At 37.3% G+C, this 22,785-nt stretch overlaps 1 protein-coding gene across 1 annotated transcript in view; it reads right to left on the bottom strand.

Moving 5' to 3' along the window:
* The window catches only part of DTHD1 (death domain containing 1), a 65,274-nt gene that overhangs the window by 21,472 nt on the left and 21,017 nt on the right, over positions 1 to 22,785 (bottom strand). Inside the window, exons 6-8 of the mRNA XM_036908441.2 lie at positions 19,367 to 19,531; positions 17,382 to 17,671; positions 11,046 to 11,290 (exon numbers count right to left, since the gene is read on the bottom strand). Coding sequence (XP_036764336.2) covers positions 11,046 to 11,290; positions 17,382 to 17,671; positions 19,367 to 19,531 — 700 coding nt within the window. The remainder of the gene's footprint in view (positions 1 to 11,045; positions 11,291 to 17,381; positions 17,672 to 19,366; positions 19,532 to 22,785) is intronic.

Here is a 22,785-nt window from a genome sequence, read left to right as displayed (position 1 = left end):
GAATTATTTACAAGTAAAGAGATAAAATAGCTGTGACTTGCTTTAAAATACTCAAACAAAACTCCCATTGATACTGGGTGAAACAAGAATGACAGAGAATCATAGGTAACGGGTACGTGTAGTTTCATTGTGTATTTTCTCTGTATTTGTGTGCCTTTGTAAACTTTCACACATGCAAAAAAAAAAATTATAAAAATAAATAAATTAAAAGACATCAGTATCAGTCAATAAATATCCTATTGTTGTTATTTTCATCATGGATGTTATTATAATTGCATAATCGGTGTAGAACTTCCTGAAGGCTTGAGGAGAAATGCTTGGCACACACAGTAAAAGGAAATGCTTCTACATAGAGAGATCTGACGACCAGCCTAAACCCACAGAGAAGTAAGATCACTGCGGGAAAAAAACAAGTACTGAGTTTAAGTCAAGAGTGATCTCAATGGAGATAAATCTAGAAATTAAGTCTTTTGGAAATGAAATCAGGCTGATCCATATCTTTGTATAGTTCAAATTCTTCTTAGTTTTAAACCTACGCACATTTTACTGATACCAACGTTATGTTTTATTTTTTCATTATTTTTTCAATTCCTTCTTAGAAAATGTCTTTAAGGCTTCAGTTTGATCATGCCTTGGTCAAGAGGTAGGGATTAAATATCTCTCAGTCTTGAAGAAGTCCCAAAAGGAGACAGCTCTGGGACCCTGGTAGCCATAGACCAATTCAGGAAACCCCAACTGATCTAAGGAGGTGGGACCAAATGAAGTGCTTTCAGGAAAGGCTGCGGATATAAAGTTAGCAAGGTTCTGGATAACGCAGGCGATTACATGGAATATACATGACGTCATAAAGTAAAGTTGTCAAGGGCATTCTAGAATAGATAAATCTAATTTTAAATTATTATCTCCAGTTTCATTTTTTATCTACCAAAGGACAAAGCAGTAGACACACCACATGGAGTTTCAGTGAGGATTAAATGATATAATATATAGAGAGCACTTCAAACGTATCTGGCACTTGGCAAGCACTCCATAAATGCTAACTATTGTTAATATGCCTAAAGCTTTGCTCAGTATTCCAAGCAATTCAGGCGAAAGCAGATGTCTTTGATCCATATCTACGGCTATGTGGGAGACACTATTGATTTTAAAAGCAGCTCAACAAACCAAAGATACATAACATTGTTAGAACTTGCATTAACTTCCATCTCCTCTCTTTGTTAGTCCACTTTTAAATTATAATTCTGACAAGTTTTCATCAGTTCTGAAGACCTGTCAAGGTACCTTTTTCAATTCTGAGCATTATTCTTTCTAGAACATTCAAACAGTTTATTTTCCTGATTTGTCTTGTACTTTGGCTTACAGAAGCTAACAGCTTTTCCAACAGAAAGAGAGATATGAATGTTGCTGGGAAAGGCCCAGATAGTCACAATCATCTTCCCGTGTCTGGCCACAGTGTGTGAAGTCCCCTCATTAGTCATTCTTTTTGAAGGCATGAAAGGCCTCTGCTAAATGTAACTGGTAGCTTGGAAAGGAAACAGGTCAAGCTCTTGCCAGCTATTCAAACTCCATCTTCAATTGTTGTATCAATTTTCTCAGCATACATTCATTTATTCATTAAATAGTTCAACAAAACATTATTGAATACATACTAGGAGATGAGATTACAAAATTGAATGAGCTATGCCTCCAGCCCTGAGGACATCAGTGACAAAAGGAAATACTAGGTATAATGGCTAGGGGTGCCACCATTGGAATCAGACAAACTTGCATCCAAACAGTGGCTCTGCCGTTCTCTAGTTATTTCCCTTTAAGCAAACCTTTCTGTGTGTCAGTTTCTTCAACCACTTACCTCTTTAGTAAATGTGTTTATATGCTTTATCAAATTACTAGCAGGGAATAACTTAATAAATATTAGTATTTATTATCATTACCATTGTTATCACATGAATAAAGATTATAACAGATGTACATTAGTATATGCCCAAACTTCTCTGATTATAGATACATACAGCATAGTACCTAATTCTGCCTGAAAAATTTAGACTTCTGCTAAAGAGATGATAATAGAGCTAAGTATGGAATCAGTACTATCCTAAGGGCAGCTGTGGGAGGAGCTTCTGTAGCAGTTAAGGTCATAATATGTAATGGAAATGAGACCTTCAGTGGAACCTGAGCAAAAGATATTAGTTCGGTAAATGCAACAGGAAGAGGTTGTGTAGGCTTGTGAAGGGCCTTATATGCCAGGATAGGTGGCTTGGGCTTTGATCAATAAAGTGCCAGTTGAGAAGTTTTAGAAGAGTGGCAAGATCATATTTGTCTTTGAGATAAACCACCATTAGTTGTGTGGCCTTGTGTAGATGAGGGGACTGGTGATAGGCCTCTAGGAGGCAGTTGCAATCATCTATTGGATCAGACCATATTAGGGGGAATAGAGATGAAACATAAGTTTAAACATAATTCCAAACTAATGTCAGTGAAACCTTGTATCATATCATAGGACAACAGCTCAAACCAGTGTCCTGGCAGCCATCCAAGAAGCCCCCTCTCCACAGCTCCTCAATATCCCACCGTCCTCCGACCTCCTGACCCCACACATACTCATTCTATCACCAAGTCCAGTTGATCCCAGCCCTCTCCAGCTCTATTCTTTAATTGCTGGCCTTCCTGATATGGTCTTAACATCGGACCATCACCATCTTTTCCATGGACTACTTCATTAGCCTTTTATTTTACTGTTGTTAAGCTCATCTCTTTCTAATTTATCCTTATAGGCTGTCACAATTATATGCTAAAAAAATTTGATCATTTTACCCTGTTGGTTAAAATTGTTAATGGCTTGCCATTACTTATAAGAAAAAAATAAACATAATTGCAAATGAACTAGAGACCTACTTCTCCATCCTCAGTTATAGCCACATTCATTCCAAGAATACCAGTGGCTGGGAGATTTTGTTTGTTTACTTATACATTCTGGATCTCTGGTTTGAATCTTTGCAGATCATCTCTAGATCATGAAATCAATCACATTCCTCTAACAAATTGTGACTAAAGGCTCCACCTATAACAATTTCAGAGACATTTTGCTGACCTAAACAGGGCATTCAAAGCCTTCCATAATCTTCCCCCAACTTATTTCCAATATGATTTTTCTTTTCAAATCTTCCCCTCAAGCCACACAGATCTATTCACTGTCCTTTCTTGAAACACTCCTTGTGCTTTACTTTTTCAGTTCCAGCTCATACTCATCCTCTTGTGTGGAACCCACTACCTCTTTCTCCTGTCCTCTCCAGAACCTAAATATTCTCTACATCTCCCTTGCTATGTGAAGTGTCCCGTGTCCTCTCAGCCCACGGGAATCACTCTCTTCTCTGAAATGTCCTAGAACTTATCATCTGGGTCATTCATTTGCAGTTAATCATCAGTTCCTGTCTTAAGATATTACTATATTATTGTATTAAATTTTTATTTATCTCTTGCATTGTTTTACAACTCAAAGTATTTATGCTTTATTTCTTGAACTGAACTGTAATTTCATTGGAAGCTATAACTTGGACCTGTATTACTATTTTTCTAGGCCCTACATATGTAGTAGGCACTTAATCAGTATTTGTTCATTGACATGTTGACTACTGAAAAAAGTAATAGTTGGAGGCCATGAATTAGAAAAATGTTTGAATTAATGAAAATCATTTTTTACTAAATGTTATGATTTTAAGAGAATATAATACAAACATACCAATTACTCTTTTTGTGAAATTTTCCCAGACAGACAAGAATATATGTGCTTCCTGTATAAAAGAATACTGGAAAGCCATTATGACCACAGAGTGTACAGTTCCTGACTTCGTTATACTGCCTGCTGAGCAGAGAAAGGTGTCCCTTTCGTGGACAGAGAGTGAAGGAAGAAGGAAGAAAATGGGTGAGAAGGGACAGAGAAGGAGGAAGGGGAAGAGGCAGAGAAAGGAGAGGAAAAAGAAAAGGGAACAGGTAGATGAAGAGGAAGGAGAGTGCTGGAGAAGGGAAAGATTCTCTTCTGAAAAGAATATGGGATCCTACTTCTGACTAAACCAGGTTTGCTCAATTTCTCCCGTTTGCATCTCATGTACAATATAAAGTAGGTTTTGCAGTGACATGATCAAAACCATCTTTGAAGGTCATTCTAATGACTTAGGGAAAGGGGAGACAGCAGGCCTGGAGGGCATGGCAAGGAAGAGCCCGAGAGAGGAGAATGGAAACACTGGGAAGAGGGAGAAGGCTTAAAAAAAAAACATTTAGAGAGATTTCAGATTTGGGGTCAACTGGACTTGGTGATAGAGTGAATATGTATGGGGTGGGGAGGTAGGAGGACAAGGGGATATGTGTAGGTGAAAAGACAATTGTCGTGATACTTCCATTTACCAAGATTCTAGTGACTTTCTTTTATAGTTGGTAGGGGGTGGACCATGGGGCAACATACATGTTACTGGAATTCACTCTGATGTAGGAAGCATGAAACTACATTACAGAAAATTTTTAAATCACCATTAGGTTCACAATTCACACACACACACACACACACACACAAACACACTCACACAAAAATACCACCTGATTTCTCTTACAGAGATTTAATTTTAAAAAAGCACACAACTTTTCTAACCTGCTTTCTTAACAGCTAGCATTAAGATCATAATTCCATGTCATTCTTGAACCTTAATATAATTTTGTAAATTATTGAAACTGAAAAACCTAAGTAGAATGGTAGTGCCTGTGAATGTAAACATTTTCAATAGCTCGGGATCTTCTCATTTACTTAGTCAAGATTTTGCTTTAGAATTTAATGTGGTTAGAGGGGAGAAAAAAAACATATAGAAAAACATCATCCCTGGCAGGGCAGAGAGGAGGCAACGAAAGTACATGGTGGTGAAAAGTGGTAATTCTGATGAACTGACGGTTACACCAGCGTCTTCAGGCTTCCTCCCTTTGATACAAGTCATTTAATGTGGTGAGAAAGTTAAGTGTTGAAGCAGTATCATTATTTACTAGAAATCACATGTCATGAGTTCAATATAAAAAAAAAGGAAGTTCAGGCTAAGCAAAACTTAGATCAGCCGATGACTTACGTAAATATGTAGGTTAGGTATGACTGGTAACTGCAGCCTGGAACAGACTCCTGCAGACACAGCCACCAGGCCTGGTCCTTCCCTCCTTCAGGGCAAAGCCTCTGAGCAGACAGGAAGAACACCAGGCAGCCACAAGCCAAGCTGGTGTAAATACCCAAACGGCCCAGATAGTCACCTACGTGACGTGATTTCAGAGGCGCACACGCATACCACTTCCTTCCACTTAAAACATCTGAGAGTTTTTGAAACTTGCTTTGTTTCTGCCAAAGCACAAGAAGACGCAGTGTGAACTGAATTTAGTTGATTGTTGGTAGGGAGTTTGAAGCATGGCTTAGGAAAGATTTAGAGACAAATCATTGTTCTTTTCAGCAATATGTTTCACAGTTGTTGGTTCTGTGCCCATTTCAGAAGATCATATTGAAATGGAAGCTCTCACCAGGACCCTCTTTCTCTTTCATACCTCATCATATTTCTCTGCCCCTCACATATACATTCACCATGATGGTCTTGTTTTGAGTCCTGATTAGAAGCTCACGGCCACTGCACTCTTGGTATTTTCTGTTTCCCACACAGAGGTACTCTCCTGGCAGGTGGGTTTCCTGTCACTGTTGCCCCACAGCCCAGAAGGACCCTCCACAGGGAAGCCATTACTGGCCATCCCATTTGCCAATTCTGTCGACCCTCTGAGGTTAATTTATTTTACTTCCTGACACTTCTCACTTCCCTCTTCACACATTTGGTGCTTTAAATTCAAGCTCTATTTATGAATTCATTCAACAATAATTATTGAGCACTAACATATGCAGGTACTAGTCTAGGTCCTTGTGATTCAGCAATGAACAAACGGATGAAAATCCCTGCCCTTAAGGAGTTTATGTTCCAGTTGTGGAGTGGAGGTGTTCCAATGACAAACACAGTAGGTCAGGGAATCAGTGCTAGAAGGTAACCATGCTTTAGAAGAAAGTTAAGGAGAGCAAGTTACGGAGGATCAGCAGTGTCAGGAGTGGATTGTGATAAGAATTAGAATCAGATTAGGCCTCAATATAAAGAAGGTAAAATTTGATCAAAGAATTGAAGGTGGTGAAGGTGTTAGCCATGCAAGCATCTGATGGATGGAAGAGCATTCTAGGCAGGTGGAACCACTACTACAAAGACCTAAAGCAGAAGCATGTGTGAAAAGTTCCAAGAACAGTAAGGGGCATTGTGGCTGCGGTTGAATAAGTGAAGATAAGCATATAGGAGAAAAGTCCTAGAGTCGATGGGTGCCAAGGTCATACAGAGTCTTTTACTTTAAGTGAAACCAGGCACCACTGCAGGGTTTGGAGCAGAGGCAAGAGATGATCTGACTGATGGTTTAAAGGCTCACTCTGCCTCTGAATAGTCTGTGGAGAGGTAAGAGAAAAACAAATCAACATACAGGAACATCATTATATGCCTGGTCCAAGGGTTATGAGAAGTGCTTGTTGAATGAATTAATATATGAATGAATGGAATATAGAGACTGAAGAAAAAGATACACAGAAATCCTCACAAGCATAAAGTAATAGGTGATGTGTTTTCACATCTTTGGGAATCAGACGTGGTATATTAAGAACACACCTTCAGTGGTATGTGTTTGAATATGTGTATGTTTGTATCTCCACACATACATATAAATATTTACTGTTTGTATTCTGTGTGGAAAGCACTTTTAATTCTGATAAATGCCTTCACCTAATTTATGCTACACATATAAACACATGCATAATGTAGTGTTCACTGATGTCATGCTCCATATAAGGCCACTTCCACTTCCTGAAAATAGCTCATTCTAAAACTGTCTAGCTGAGGGGGATTTTTTTCAAAAAAATTCTGAACTTTATGGAAGAAGCCTGTTCTCACAAAAATAAAGGTCATGGTTTTTTTCTATTTTGGTATAATTAATCTACAGTTATATGAGGAACATTATGTTTACTAGACTCCCCCCACCACCAAGTCCCCCCCACAAACCAAGGTCATGGTTTTAATTGCCATTTAGGTATGTTAGTTTGAAAAAGGGAAGAAGTTTCTACAGACACAGACTTTTTTTCTCAACCCAACAAACTTAGCAGTAAAGACTTTGTCGAAGCATGAGAAAAGGCCAAAAGAGCAAAATCTGGAAAGCCCTGTACAAACCTACCTGGATGAAAAAGAAAGGACAGATGGATATTGACAGTAGGTTCATATATGAAAGGGAACAGATGTTTAAAATGTGCCAATATAGTTTTAAGATTATCAGTGTCAAGGCTGGACAATTTTAAGGTTTGAAGAAATTGACTGATTTCATTTAATTATTCACAAAAAAATTTCAAGCATAGATACATTCACAAAAAAATTTCAAGCATAGATACATACATACATAGAATTACATTGTATGGCACAGGCAATGTAAATTGAGCAGGACAATATATAGGCTCACACAGTTGTTGACTGCATGCATTCCCAACTGGGGTAAGAAATTTGCTCTTGGGCAAGATAAAAATAGTATATACTTTTAATGTTTAAGATACAAATATACATACAGGACAGACATACAATATATTTGTAATATTAAAATTTGATGGGAGGAATGATAAGGGGAAAAGATGTCTAAAGAGACTCCTTAGGAGAGCAAAAACAAAAAGATTGAGAAAAATTTGTTGAGAAGCAAATGATAATAATAAAATATAACAAATGATTAAGTATGTTGTGGAAACACACCAGGAACACGTATCTTGGTACAGAGTGGAAGGTCAGGGAAGGCCTCCTGGAAGGAGTCACAGCTCTTGCAGGGATGACCCTCAGGAATTGCTCTGGCAAGCGGGAGGGGAACGGTGTGTTAGAATCGAGGCAGAAGAGTTCATTTAGAAGACAGGGAGAATCACTAGCACAGACTTTTATTGAGCAAAATCTATATAAACCCCTAAATTATCTAGCTTGACTAATTTGGCTAATTAATTCATAAAGTCAGATAGGTCACAGAGAAAACTGGAAGTTGAAGTTGGTCACATTTTGGACCTAAAATCTGTCCTTTCTTATGTAAGGGCCTTTCTTTCCATTGTCTGCCATCGTCGCTGAGAATATCATCACCTCCTGCCAGAGACTTCCAGGAGCCCCTTACTGTCTCCCTCTAATCACCCCAGAGCAGCAGAAGAACATAGTGATCTTAGGAAGTCAAGTGCTAAATTGACTACCTGGACAGCGCCCCTGCTATATTCCTCCTCTGCTCTCAAACCTTCCTGTTGAACCAAATCAACTCCTTAGCTTGCCAACTATGTGTTTGTGTAGGGAGGCTCTAAATCACTGCTCTGAGAGTATTCAAGCATTCCTTCAAGTCAATAGCTCTTAAACTTTTAGAATCCAAGGAACGCTTACAAACCTCTCTGCATTCATCAGTCACACATATTGTAGAGTTCCTACAATATGCCGGGCACCGTTCTAACCCCTGACGATAGAACTGAGCAAGGCAGGCAGGGTACCTCACTCATGGAGCCTGCTTTCTCAGGGACCTATGACAAATAGGAAATACATGAACAAAGAATTAAATCTGATCATTTCTTTTAATGCTAAGTGTTATGAAGTAAGTTTTTTTAAATTAATGAATTAACAAGTAATTTTAGAAAAGGACAGGAATAAGGAGAGGAGGTGATGTCTGAGCTGTGACTGAATAATAAAGACCCAGCTGTGTGACTGAGGGAAGAGAGCCTCAGCGTAGGGAGCAAAATGCACAGAGGCCCTGAGATGGAAATGAAAATGTGCAGAGGAAAAGCTGAGAGCGGGCATGCACCTATATGCTCTTGTTCTTAAAATGCAAATTTCAGTATCTGTGGTTTAATAGACTGCTACCCTATACGTGTCTCCCTGGAACTCCAGGATCCAGCAGGAAGAGTTAATATCCTTACACCCTGGTCTTCTGCTCTAATTTCAGTTTTATGAACCAGAACACATGTCATATCATGTGTTAGATATCTTTAATAGCACCTGTACACTAAAGCATAGTAGATATCAAATTGTCATACAACTCATAGGTGAACCTGGAAGTCCTAAAATCTTCCCATATACATGACTAAGAATCCTAGCTATCTGCTAAAAAGGCAGGGGCATATGGTGGTTAAACATGTGGGAAGCAGATTTTCTGGGTTTGAATCCTAGCTCTGACACTTATTTAGCTATGGGAACATGGGCAATTTAAATAAAATTTCTCTGCCTCAGTTTCCTTTAAAATAAGAACAGTGATAATAATGTCTCATAGTATTTTTGTGAGGATTTAATGATACAATGCACATGAAGCCCTTGAAAGACTTTAGGTACATTAGAATTTATAATGGTTATGATATGAGTCATGAATTCCTGCTTAGCTATGCCCACCATTCCCACTCAAAATCATTACATTTCCTCATCGTAACCTACTTTTTTCTTTGTTACCAATGGTCAAATTCCAGCCAATTTACAATGCTCAGATAAAATGCCACAACAACCATGAAATGTCTATTGATTTCCATTTCCAGAAAAGCCATTTAAAAAATGACTAGTGTACTGTTTATACCATTAGTCTAGTCATTTACTACCTTACAAGGTGATTTGTAAACAGGTTTTGCATGTTCTGCTAGATTGTAAATCATTTAGAGTAGCACTCCCCCCAGAAATATAGTTTGAGACACATAAATAATTTAAAATGTTTTAGTTAGCCACATTAAAAAATTTAAAAGCAAGTGAATTAATTTTACTACTATACTTTAACCCCACAACCAAAATATTATAACTATTAAATCAATATAAACAAATGATTAATGACTTTCTTTTGCACTGAGTCTTTGAAATTTGGTGTGTATTTTATACTTAGAGCACATCTCAATTTGCCAAGTCATATTTCAAGTGTTCCATAGACACATGTAGATACTGTTATTTAGGACAACACAGCTTTAGGGCATGTATTTTCCCATATTTATCATAATGCCTAGCATAGCATATTCCCTATTTAAGAAGTTTGATTATTGGTCAAATTAATTGCTTTACTAATTTATTATTGGTTCAAAATCTAATAGCGCAGATTTCCTCCTCATAACCTACTTTTTTCTTTGTTTCCAATGGTCAATTACAGCCAACTTACAAAGCTCAGATAAAATGCCACAACAACCATGAAATGTCTTCTGATTTCCATTTCCAGAAAAGCCACTTAAAAAACGACTAGTGCACTGTTTATACCATTAATCTACTCATTTACTACCTTACAACGTGATTTTGTAAACAGGTTTTGCATATTCTGCTAGATTGTAAATCATATTTCTGCTATTCATAGCACAAAAAGTAAAAACATGGGAAAGCAATTTTGGCGTCTTTAAAGAATAAGAAGTTCTTTCTCTGAAGTGATAAAATTTTCAGTTATATTTCTCTTAAAAATATAGCTAAGAAATATTAGGCCCTGGGTTACTGAAAGAAATAGTACATACAGCAATAAAATTATTTATTTGTTTGACATATTTGAAAAAACAATTCAATCCTACTTTCCTGATAAGAATTTTAGATAAGAGTAACTAAGTCTTAAACATAGAAGATTTGGTAAATTTTGGTGAAAATGTTTTGATGTCATTTTCATGCTCACCATAGGACTCCTTAAAGTGTGCTCTGAAATGTATTGAATGCTTTCATAAATTATTTCCTATTACTCAGAGTTACAAAATATGAATGATATTATTGGCATAATCATTAGCAACATGCTGTCACATCAGATCAACTTGAATGGTTCCTATTAGAAAGTTGATATGAAAGAAAAGTGAAAATCTTGATTTTCTACCACTCCAAAATTGTAGCTTCCCACTTCCTTAGCAACTTAATTCCTACCTTTCCTTTAAACCTTAATTATCCATATGTCTGAACTATTGACTGTGGTAGATAATTATTAAAAAACTAACAAAATATGGTAATTAGGGAAATAAAATGACTCACCTTTGGCAATTTCAATGGTAATTTGCAAATTGGCAACTGGTTATGGTTTCCATCAAGTGTAAATGGTTGATCCAAGTTGTGGACTATCTTTTCTTTAGGTATTTTATAAACAGCAATGGTCCCCTTATAATGAGGGCAGCTATAGTTTCCAAATTCATCCACCTCTTTGATTTGCAGTTCCAGCCTTGGTTTTCTTTGTAAATGAAAAATAAGCTTGTGGTCTTTTCCGTAATCCTTCTCATTGCCTAAGTAGTAGTAGAATGCATTTGTTACTATTCAGATATACTGCTTTGTCCTACTTAATTAAAAAAATTCCAAATAATCATTTCCTTTTTAAAATACAGGTAAAAAAGCTTTTTGGAGGTCATTGCCTCTTGTCAAACTCTATAACCTGACAGAGGAGCAATAGGCTGAGACTGTGTAGATTACTGAAAAGATTCCTTACCTGTAATTGGACCAGGTGCTCTCTGGCTAGTTCTAGATCCAATAATATTTGATTTTCTTTTTTTATTCCATTTTGCTACAGAAACTTGAAAATATTCAGCTCTTTCTGTATTGAGATTCAATAATTTGATATTCATCATTTTCCTTTTCCCTAATTATTCATATCATATTGTACATTATCATGAACTTACAATAGACATTCTAGAACTGCACTCTCCTGTATAGTAGCTACTAGCAACATGTAGCTTTTAAAATTGAACTTAAAATTAATGAAAATTAAAAATTCATTTGTCTTTAGTCACTCCAGACACATTTCAAGCAATGGCCACATATGTTCAGTGCCTATCTCACATGAAAGTTGTAGATATTAAACATCTCCACCATTACAGAAACAGTGCAGTTATAGAACTTCCAAATGGAATAGTTGTGGATTCATGTTACTGAAATTTCTATGAAATACTAATGAGTTTCCCCAAAATAATGATATGTCTTCTCCACTGCTCACTGAAAATACTGGAGTTTTAGTGAACACAACTTTTCACTCACAGGGCTTTACTGTGACAATCAGGATATTTTGCCTTGTTATTGCAGTAGTAAAACAGACACTGCCATGTTTTCTAAGGCATGTTTGCATTTCCCTTAGCAAAACTGAAGAGTGAGCTATAGCATAGTGGTTAATATGTGCTGTATGTAAAGATCTAGATCCAAGTCCAGTCCCTAGTATTTATTTACCTAGACTGTAATATTTATCCACTTCTTTCATATCTCTGAACTTCTTGGAGCCTTGATTTCCTTATTTTTAAAACCAGAGAAATAAAACTTACTCCCTAGGATTGTTCTGGGAATGAAATGAAATAATATGGATAAAATGACTGGCACAGGACCTGACACATAATAAATGCTCAGTAAATGAGCAATGGGAGCAAATGATTAAAAAGAAGCAGGATTCGTTGTTTTGAACTTACATGACAAAAAGCAACCCACATAAACTTTTCAAAGACCTGTCAATAGGATGCTTTTATATCTTAGTTGCAACTTCCTGCTGCTCCTAGAAGCCTGAGAGTTAACTGCCCAGAGCCATTGCTCATGAAAAATCTTCTTATGTTGCCTATATTCAGTGAGAGATATAGATGACACCAATAGTTTTCTCCCTGTTGTGAATTTCTAAAGCACAATTTAATCTAGAAATAGAATAACTCCAGATTACGGATGGTGCAGGAGTATGTCCCTTTGCATAAATCTATATATAGGGACAACCTGGCTATTTGAACAAAACAGATGCATATGACATCCTAGGACAGGATTGATAAACTGGGATTTGCCTTATTAAAAGAGCTTCACTCCTGAAAAAAAAAACATGGTTAATTATTTGGAGCCACTGAAATGTCATTTAGTTAACAGTAAATTAGGTAGAGTTTCTTGATCACTGGAGTACATCCTGGCGAATTTCTACTTCCACTAGAGCACTATCAAGAAACATGTTGCTACCTTGGTCCCAGGAGAATACAATTCAGTAAATTTCAGAATCCCTGAAAGATACTCCCTGCCAGGTACATAATTACTCCTAAGGAGTAATTTATATACAGGATATAAGGATTGAGGGTGAAGCATAGTTACATTGGCTCCATTTAGATCTGAAACTTATCTATCTCTTATTGCCAGTTCATTTGTATAAATAAAGATTGTCATTCAAATCTATATAAGTCACATTTCTATATGGAAAGGGATGAAATTATTGAGGATTTACTAGTAATAAATAGCATGATCTTAGTGTTATAAATAGAAAGCATTATGAAGATTTTTTAGCATTGGAATTTCATTGTTGCCAAGATCTAACACTGTATTTTGACGGTCCCTTGTCACAGAAAAAAATAAAACCATAAAAAGAACAAACAGCACAAAGAAATGATACTATTTTTTTTTTTCCCACACTGGTATACTTAGCGAAGTAAAAGCAAAAGGCATTCATTGAATACCCAAATTATGAAATCAACCATTGGTTGACCTTTTGAGAACCTTTTTCTCCTCAATATACTATGTATATAATTCTTAGTAGGGCTTTGGAATAGTAACTTTTTGATAAATATTTTTCATACAAAGAAATACAGAATTTATATTTTGTGAGTTGTTAAATGTTCCTTATAGCAATACATTTTATTCTCAACAGTAGATATTGGGATATTTTTCACTGACAACATGGAAAATATAAATGTAGACATATAGGCTCTTACTTAGAAAAGTTATGCAAAAAGGTAAAAAGCTATCGCTATGGGGAACCAAAAGAATCCTATGAGAACCACTTGTCCGGGGGATTTCTGTATTCTAACACATCTCTACTACCTCTAACTCTAAACCATCATCATCCCTTGGTTTATGGCAATGGCTCATTAACTGGTCTCCCTGATTCTTCCTTTGCATATGAATTATATTATAACTGTGATGAGACTAGATGATATTCTATTCTATTCTATAGGTAGATAGATATAGATTAGTTATACTCTGAATCAGATCATGTGACTCCTCTGTTTACACCCTTCAACACATTTCACTTAGAGGCAAAGTCCTTACAAGGCCTTCAAGGAATGATCAGTACTCCCCTCATTTCCTACAGCCCTCCTCTCACTTCCTCTCATCCAAGCATCTGAGCCTCCTTGCTGTTCCTCAAACTGATCAGACATGTGTCTGCCTCAATTCATTTTCATTTTTTATCCCTCTGCCTGGGAAAAACTCACCTGAGATAGGCATATGGCTTGCTCTTTCACCTTCTTAAAGTATCTGTTTGAACGCCACCTTCTCAAGAAGGTTTTTCCTGGTAAGTCTATTTAAAATTGCAAATCTGCCACTCCCTCTGAGACTCTCTATATCCTTTCCCTGCTTCATTATTTTTTAAGGCCCTTTTCACTGCCATCAAGCTGTACATTTTATTTACTTATTTGCCTCTTCTCTGTCTCTCCCCAGTAGGATATAACATACATAGGGACAGGGTAATTTTGTTGGATAAATAAAAGGATGGTCATTCTAACATTCTACACATATATCTTGGAAAATCCCTTCCCTGGGTCAAAGGGTGCTCAGGGCAACTTTGGCACACACAGACCTCTTCAGGGAATTATTGGATGTTATGGGTGATGATAAGGTGTCATTTTATAAAATTTTGTCTAACCATTTCCCAGGACTTTCTGAATTTTGTGAGTATTAGGGGCTTAGATGTTGTGCAATAGAGATAGCTTAAGTACTGAATTAATAGCTCTAATTTAGAAAATAAAAGCATACTCTAGCTTATATCCAGTAGAATGCCAAAGGCCAATATAAAAATGAAGAGCACCTATATGTCTTATTTCCTCTTAGAAGTTGAAATATAGTCCATGTCCTATGACCTTACTCAAAAGATTCATCTCTATACTACATAAATGAATATTAAGACTTTGACATTTCCCAAAAGGCAATCACCAAAATGTATTAATTAAAGTTTTAAGCACTTTAAATTACATAATACTATAATGTTCTTCCCCAAGCTTTTGTCTTCATTCTTCTAACAAAGACTCCGAGCTGTCAGGCACCATCCTAGGGGCCAGGGACTGAATGTTGCCTACCAGTGGGGCGGGCCCTTTCCTCATGAGACTGTAGTCAGAGAAACTGACATTGATCAAACAATGAAATGAATAAATAGAAGATTGTATCCATGGTCATGTCTACAAAGGAGAAATTCATAAGGATCTGAAAAAGCAAAATAAGGACTGACATAATCATGAAAGACAGGGAAGGCTTCTCTCAGCATGATCATCAAGGTGAGATATGAAAATGCAGACAGAGGTACCTGGAGGTAGAGGTGCAGATGGGTGGAGAGGAGAACCCTCCCTGCAGACCAGCTCTGACTGCACGTGTTGAGATTCACAGAGATGGCCCTGACGGGAGGATGAGGTATCAATTCTTTACTGAGCGTCTTAGAGAAAAATCCACTGAGGCTCCAGATCTGAGCACAGGCCTCCAGGAAAGGCAAAGCAGAAGTGGCACCTGGCCTGAGCCCTTTCCTGAGTGAAGGTGAGTTCTCCATTCCTTACATGAAGGAATTGCATGCACACTGGCATCCTCAGGCACTCTTATTTTAGCATCTGCTCACCACTCCCCATTACAGGCACTAGCACACTCAGTACCATTGCCTGTGAGAAGTGCAGTCAGTCGCTCCTGCTTAGGTACGCACAGCTGCTGTCCCAGGCGTGACAAGAAAATCATTTGCATCATTTGTTTGGGTGGACACTTCCAGTTTTTACTGTATCTTCTTGGAGGAATTGTCCTGGGCGGATCCGGTGGTTTCTGCTCCGGAAGCCAAGTAGGAAGGGATCTCTTCCACCTTCCTTCCTGCCTTTCCTCTCCCTTCCCTTCCCCTCTCTCCAACATCCTTGTCACCCACTCACAAATCCTGTCAGCTGACTGAGACGACTGAGACCCTGCATATGAAAGTGGAAGAGACACCTCAAATTGGAATACTTTGGGTCTCATTTTTTTCTGAGAAACCAGAGAAAGCACAGCTTCAGCTTTAAGCTGCATCATTTTTGACACAACAGAGAGTCAGTGGAGTTTGGAGTAATTTCCAGAATCAAAAAGAAAATAGGCATCATTAAAAATTAGTGGGATCTGTATCAATTCGTAAGAGAACAGAGAATACTATTTCAAGTCAAGTCTATGGCAGGACACCTGGGCTAGAAATCCCCATAAAACCCATCTCTCCACTCTCCCCCATACCTCATATTTATACACATACTTGTTAGATTCTACTCCACCTCAAGGAAAGAAGTTGGAGAGGGGGAGGGGTTGAACTACTAAAAAAGAAAGCATTGCAATGGCAACTCCCCTGAAGATCTCTTTATCTCCTTTCTCACACAGCTGTTTACTCTGTGCTCCCCTTTCTCTTCTTTCCTCTTTCTCTCATCTCCTTTGATCTCTTCTCATTCATTCCCTCACTTCTCCCACCTCTCCTGCCACATAGCATATTCATTCGCCTTGTTTGTTTTTCTCAGCATTTTCATGTACACATATGTATTGAAAGCCTTTGATGTGCCAGGCACTATTCTAGGCGTAGGAGTATGTACCAAAAATTGCCCTCATGAAATTCGTATTCCAGTGAAGAACAAAACATATGAGTGAAAAGGAAGTAAACCAATAAATAAGTAAAATAGTTTCAAACTGTGGTAGGATTTACAATGGAAACAAAAAAGCTCTAGATAGATAAGAGAATGAGAAATAAGAGGGGTACATAATCTAGATCAGAGGTTCTTAAATACTTTTATGCCATGGACCCTTTTGGAGTTGGGTGAAACCTATTAATTCCTTCCCAGGAGTCTTTTAAATGTTCAAAATAAAATAAATGGAATTATAAATAAGACAAACATATGAGAATATAGTTCTATCCATGTATCTCTTTGGAGTCCACTGACCCCAGGTTGGACTCTTTGTAGGACATTGTAACGAGCTGGGAATAGAAGGTAATTAGAAGGTTCTAATCAGGGGAGTAATAAAGTATGATTTAATTAAACATCATTGTCATGACTGTGTGGAAATAGGTTTCATGTGGCTAATGGTGGAGGCAGAAGAGCATTTAGGAAGCAAGTGTGTTGGTGTAGGAAAGAGATGGTCTTAGCTTGGATTCATTTGGAAATCATGGAGAAGACTATTTCTAAAAGAATTTCCCTTAAAGTCTGCCTATAAGGGGCATGTGCATCCCCTAATAAGAGAAGAGCCTGGAAAGGAAGAAGTAAATAAGTCTTTTTTTCTTCCTACTTTTCAAAAGCCTTCCAAAGTCCTCTGTTTCCCTTAATAATACAAGTTTAGTGACCTCCTTCTGAAATGTGTGGCTTATAGCCCATAGAATATACAAAATATCCTTATACTTACTTGAAGCAAATATGTTTCCAGCAAATCTTAAAAGAAGTTGTTCTCCTTCTTTTACTTGGAAATGGCGTGATGGCTCTGGAGGACCACTGAATGCTTCCAGACGCAAGTTCCTAAGCACATGGTTTAAGTCTTTCGAAGGCACCACCAAAAGAACTATTCTGTGTGGATTGTCTTTGTGGTGATACAGCACAATGCAGGCAGTGGTGCTGAGCATGGCTTCCTCTAGAGACTTCACAAAAGACACCAAGTGGCTGTTGTCCACAGCAGAGGAGAGCCGAAGCACGATGAGCCTGCATGGAAGACAGGAGGTGTGACCTAGGGGAAACGCAACCTCAAACGCATCACCGATAACTAGTAACACCCAAGAAGAGAGCTGTTATCATCCAAACATCCTTTAAAAACAAGCATTCTGGTGACCAACTGGTGAGGCTCACAGATGACTTTAATGAAACTGTTGGCACTCAGGAAACCAGCTCAAAGCAGACCAAATTCTAAAACAGTTGTTCATAGACAAAGAAATCATCTAGTCCCAGATCATTTGTAAATATGACAGCATATTTTAAATCATATTTCAAGTACTACTACTGAAGAATATTACTGCAAAATATAGGAGATAAAGATTATCAAGAAAATCCATTTACTACCAAAAGAACACAGAATATATGTCATAATGAAGTAGGGATTGAAACATTCATCTCTGTCATTAGGTGGTAATAATTGATATGAGAGACCCTGTTTATGGGTTGAATTATGTCCCTTCAACCCAAATTTGTATGTTGGAAGCCTAACCCTAGTACTGTAGAAAGTGACCTTATATGGATGTAGGATCTTTACCCAGGTAATCAAGTTAATGTAGGTCATTGACATCCACCCTAATGCAATGTGGCTAATGTCATAAAAAGACGAAGTTTGGTCACAGATATACACATACTGAGAGAATGCCATGTGAGGCCAAGAACAGGCACCTACAAGCCAAGGAGAGAGGCCTGGGACAGATCTTTCTCTCACAGTGCTCAGAAGAAATGAACTTTGCTAACACCTCAATTTTAGACTTCCAGCCTCCGGAACTGTGAGACTAATTTCTGTTGTATAAGCCACGCTGTTTGTGGTACTTTGTTCTGGTAGTGTGACAAACTAACACAGACACCTGCTCCTATCTGGACCACCCATTGCCCAACTTTTCTCCAGAGAACTGCCCCAGGGGCCTTTCACCAAGTATCCCAGCACCCACGGATAAAGACTGACTAATGTTTGGCTGCAAAGCCAGCCTCCCTAGTACTCACAGTCCAGAGCACCCCTGAGATAGCAGGCTGAGGTAAAACTTCAGTTGAAATTGGAAGTTTTCCCATTTTCTTCCCTTGCCCTACTTGCGTCTTTCACTCCCTTACAGAATTCACCTGAGAGCCCTCTCTAATAAACCATTTGCATGCCTATCTTAGCTTCTGTTTCTGGCCCAAGATAACTGCAGACGTAAGATCTTCCATTTTGAAATAAAGGCTATTTTTAGACATATGTTTGCCCTCACTTTGAATGTCTGCTCATGAAGCTTAAAACTGTCTAAAACTTTTCTCATAACGAGCTGTCTAGAAAACATGGAAATGAGAAAGCAAAATGAGGACACTGAAATAATCAATTCAGTTTATATATACACAGTTACAAGATCAGCATAATATGAACACTTAATTACTAACTCCATGGAATTTCATAAACGAAGGTGCTATTTTAACACTATTTTGGAATTGGAAGAAACCTGTAGAAATAAATCTGTTATGGGTGGTTTCCAAAAGCACTTATTAAACTATCGAGTGAAATTATAGATAGCATACTTATGTCAATTCTGGTTTGCATCTTAAGCACACCCTAAAGAACTATTCATGTTCCTATTTGAGGAATAAAAGTTTAATCCTATGATTCCATTTCAGTGAACCTGTTATAAATCATCCAGATATAATGACACTAACTTTTGTAGTTTACTATTGTATTACCTCTCTAAATGTTCACACAATTCAAATGATATCAAGCCACTCTGCACGGTTCTCACCACAACATCATCAAGCCCGAACCAATCACTGTCTCGGCTTCTGAATCCCAGTAACTTCAAAGAGTCACAGGCATTGTTCCCAGGTTTTCGTATTGAAGCACTTTTGGTCCTATGTAGTGGTAGCATAAGAGAAATTGGGAAAATTTATATAACATAAATCATATTTAATGCCTTCATTCTGTCATTAAGTGAATAATCCAATAACAATTAATTAACTGTATACTATATGTCAGCAATTATGCTATGCACCAGGAATACAAAGATAAGAAATATATGGTGCTTACTCTACAGAAGCTCACAGTACTACAGTATTATGCAATTACAGGACAAGGTGATATGTATAGTGATTAAGGGAATGTACAGGGTAGTTTAGCAGTGAAAGGAGGGTGCTCAGGGAAGCTTGCAAAGTGAAAATGCTGATATTTGAGATGAGCTTTGGAGAAAGAGAAGCATTTTATTACTGGCAAAAGAGTTACGGAAACACCCAAAGCCTTAATAAACTCACTGGTGTAAACCCAAATGCTTTAGGATAGCTAAGAGTTCATGCAGAGCATAATAAGTGAGACCACTGACTCTGGAGCAATGCTGGCTACTTTCAGATCTTTCAGGTCTCTGCCTCTTACTAACTGTATGACCATGAACAACTTATTTGTTCTCTCTGAATCTCAGTTTTCTTATCTATATTATGAGAGTACTAATAGTATCTACATGTGGGATTAAATGAGTTAGTATGTGTAAAGCACTTAAATTGTAGTAAACATAAATGGTACTAATATTCTCATCCTGATAATTCCTAAAGCAGGCATAACCAGTCAGCTTTCATGTATATTTCTCCTTCTCAGTTAACCTGCCCCACCCAAAGGTCCTGAAAGAAACAGCTGTATGTACCATGTGACATAGGGCTGATTTGATTCACAGAAGACCAATTTCCAACATTCAGCCAATTTGATCTTTTTTTTTGGAATTTAACTAAGTAAAAGGCCTAGAGCTCAGAACTTGTCATTATCCTGTGGATGCAGTGCCCTGGGATATACAAATGAATAAACAGAGAAATTATTAAGAAAGGAAAAATAGAACAGAGGCTAAGAAAGGAAAGAGAAAATCAAGATAAAAGAATGCATGTAGTCCTAGAGATGGAGTAGCCTTATAATAAACTCCTCTTTTCTTGACTTCATTTAAATGGATATCTGTTCCTCACAATGAGTGGAAGAAAAGCCCTTGCTATTGAACATCTTGGAGGGGCAAAAACAAAAAATAAGAACTTGGTCTAATGACGCTACAACCCACAAGGGGACAAAGCCACTCTGACTGGTAATAAGAATACAGACCCAAGTATGAATCACACGTCTTTATGTGTGAAGAGAATTAGTCATGGGTTTAAAACCACCTTACTTCACAGGCTAATCTATGAACCATAAATTAGGAATTGAACAATTTAAACTGTATATCTGAAAATGTTAGACTTGATTGATTCCTTCAGGGGATCAACCAGATTAAAATAAGGAGCAGAGATGGAAAAATAAGATTTTGATTTTGGCTTTTCATTTATAACCACAAATTCAGTAAATTTTGTTACCCTGAGTAGTTAATAATTTATTAACATAGGAAGATACATTCATACTGAATCCAAAACTTCAGTCATTCCCTAGAACCTGACTTAATGAATGATAATATGAATTTTTTTTTCCGATGACAACTTTTACTTTTTTCTACCAATAGACTAAATTTTCTAACACTGTAGTGGGGTTCTCAACTATAGTGGGCCTGACCCTTCTTCCAGATCCCAGATGGGTGTATAAGCTGAACCAAATAGTGTATTTGACATTCACTGGTCCTATTTGTCAAAAATCCAACTTCCCCCCATTCTGACCACCTGATAGGATTGTACTTCCTGTCTCCTAGAGGTTGAATGGGGCAATGTGACTAGTTCTGGTTAATGAATAATGAACAAAGGAAAGATGTGTCCCTTGAAGACCAAGTATTTAATTGCTAATGTGGATCTATCCAAAGCTCTTTCTTCTGCCACCATGACAGCAACCGGATAGTGGTTTCCGTTCAGCCTGAGTCCTCACGTGAGGACGGCCAAGTGGCAGCCTGCCTTTGATGGCAACATGGCATATGTAAGATATAAAGACTGTTGGCATCAGTCCTTGAGATTTTAGGGTTTTGCTTTTAGCATGCCCATAAATTAATTTAGCCTATTATATATAATATATCTGTGTTCTGGTCCCAGTGTTCTGTTCAGTGATGGGTTTGTGACAGATTTAGAGTGAAAGTAAGACTCAAGGCCTGTAAGTATATTCATGGGGAAAAGAAGTTTCCATTTTTCCACTGAACTTGGAATTATGCAGATGTAACCATGTTGCCAGCATGAGGCACAAGCATGTCAGTGAGTGGATTTGGCACAGAGGAAGGCAGGAAGGGAAGAAGAGAGAGACTGGGTATTTCTGGCTCCAGAAAAAATGAAAAGATAAATGTATCTTCAGTTTTCTATTTATAAGGACCAAAGAATTCCTTTTTTTCTTAAAAATTTTAGGTTTGCTTTTTGGTCACTTAAAGTCAAAATAGCCCTTAATGGTACAAAGATAAAATTTAGATTTCATTTTTTCCAGCATTATTGAGATATAATTGACATATAATATTGTGTAAGTTTAAGGTGTACAACATGATGATTTAACATATGTATATATTGTGAAATGATTACCACAATAAGGTTACTTAATGCATCCATTACCTCAAATTTAGACTTTGCCATGTTAATAGATACACATTATATTGAAATCGAATGATTTAGTGCATTCTTATTTATCCCAGTTATTTGTAAACAACTCTGGAAATAAACTCTTCCTTTTATATATACTATTAACAAATGTTGACAACCAGCATTGCCTTGCATTGAATGGTAATCAGTCATACTCCACAAAAGATAATAACATTTTGATGTATTAGAAGTTCCATAAAACATAATCAACCTTTATTAAGTCAACTTCTTTATTCAAGAATAATTGACCTTGCTATTTTTTGAGTCCAAGACTATTCCCATATCCAAAATTCTAGGCATTAAAGGAATTATAATTGGCTCATTTTAGGTCAAGTGCTTAATTAAAATGAGAAAGGACATTGAAGAACGTGAAAATTCCCATTTAGTCCATGTAGATAGAAAGGACAGTTTCCAGAATTTGTGGTACAATTCCCCAAAAATAAAGTGCCTGGGTAGACAAAGCAATAGGTGTCCACTCCAGGCTGCCTTTCTCAGGTTTAACAGTGCCCTGATACATCTTTTCCAGATAAATGCCTTAATGCCACACAATTAAAAAACACTCAAGATTTTTCACAAGTTAAAAAAGATCTATTTCAAGATAC

Source organism: Manis pentadactyla, chromosome 5, assembly GCF_030020395.1.
Source record: "Manis pentadactyla isolate mManPen7 chromosome 5, mManPen7.hap1, whole genome shotgun sequence".
NCBI lineage: Eukaryota > Metazoa > Chordata > Mammalia > Pholidota > Manidae > Manis > Manis pentadactyla.
The sequence above is the reverse complement of the archived record's forward strand: the minus strand, read 5'-3'. Positions and strand labels throughout refer to the sequence as shown.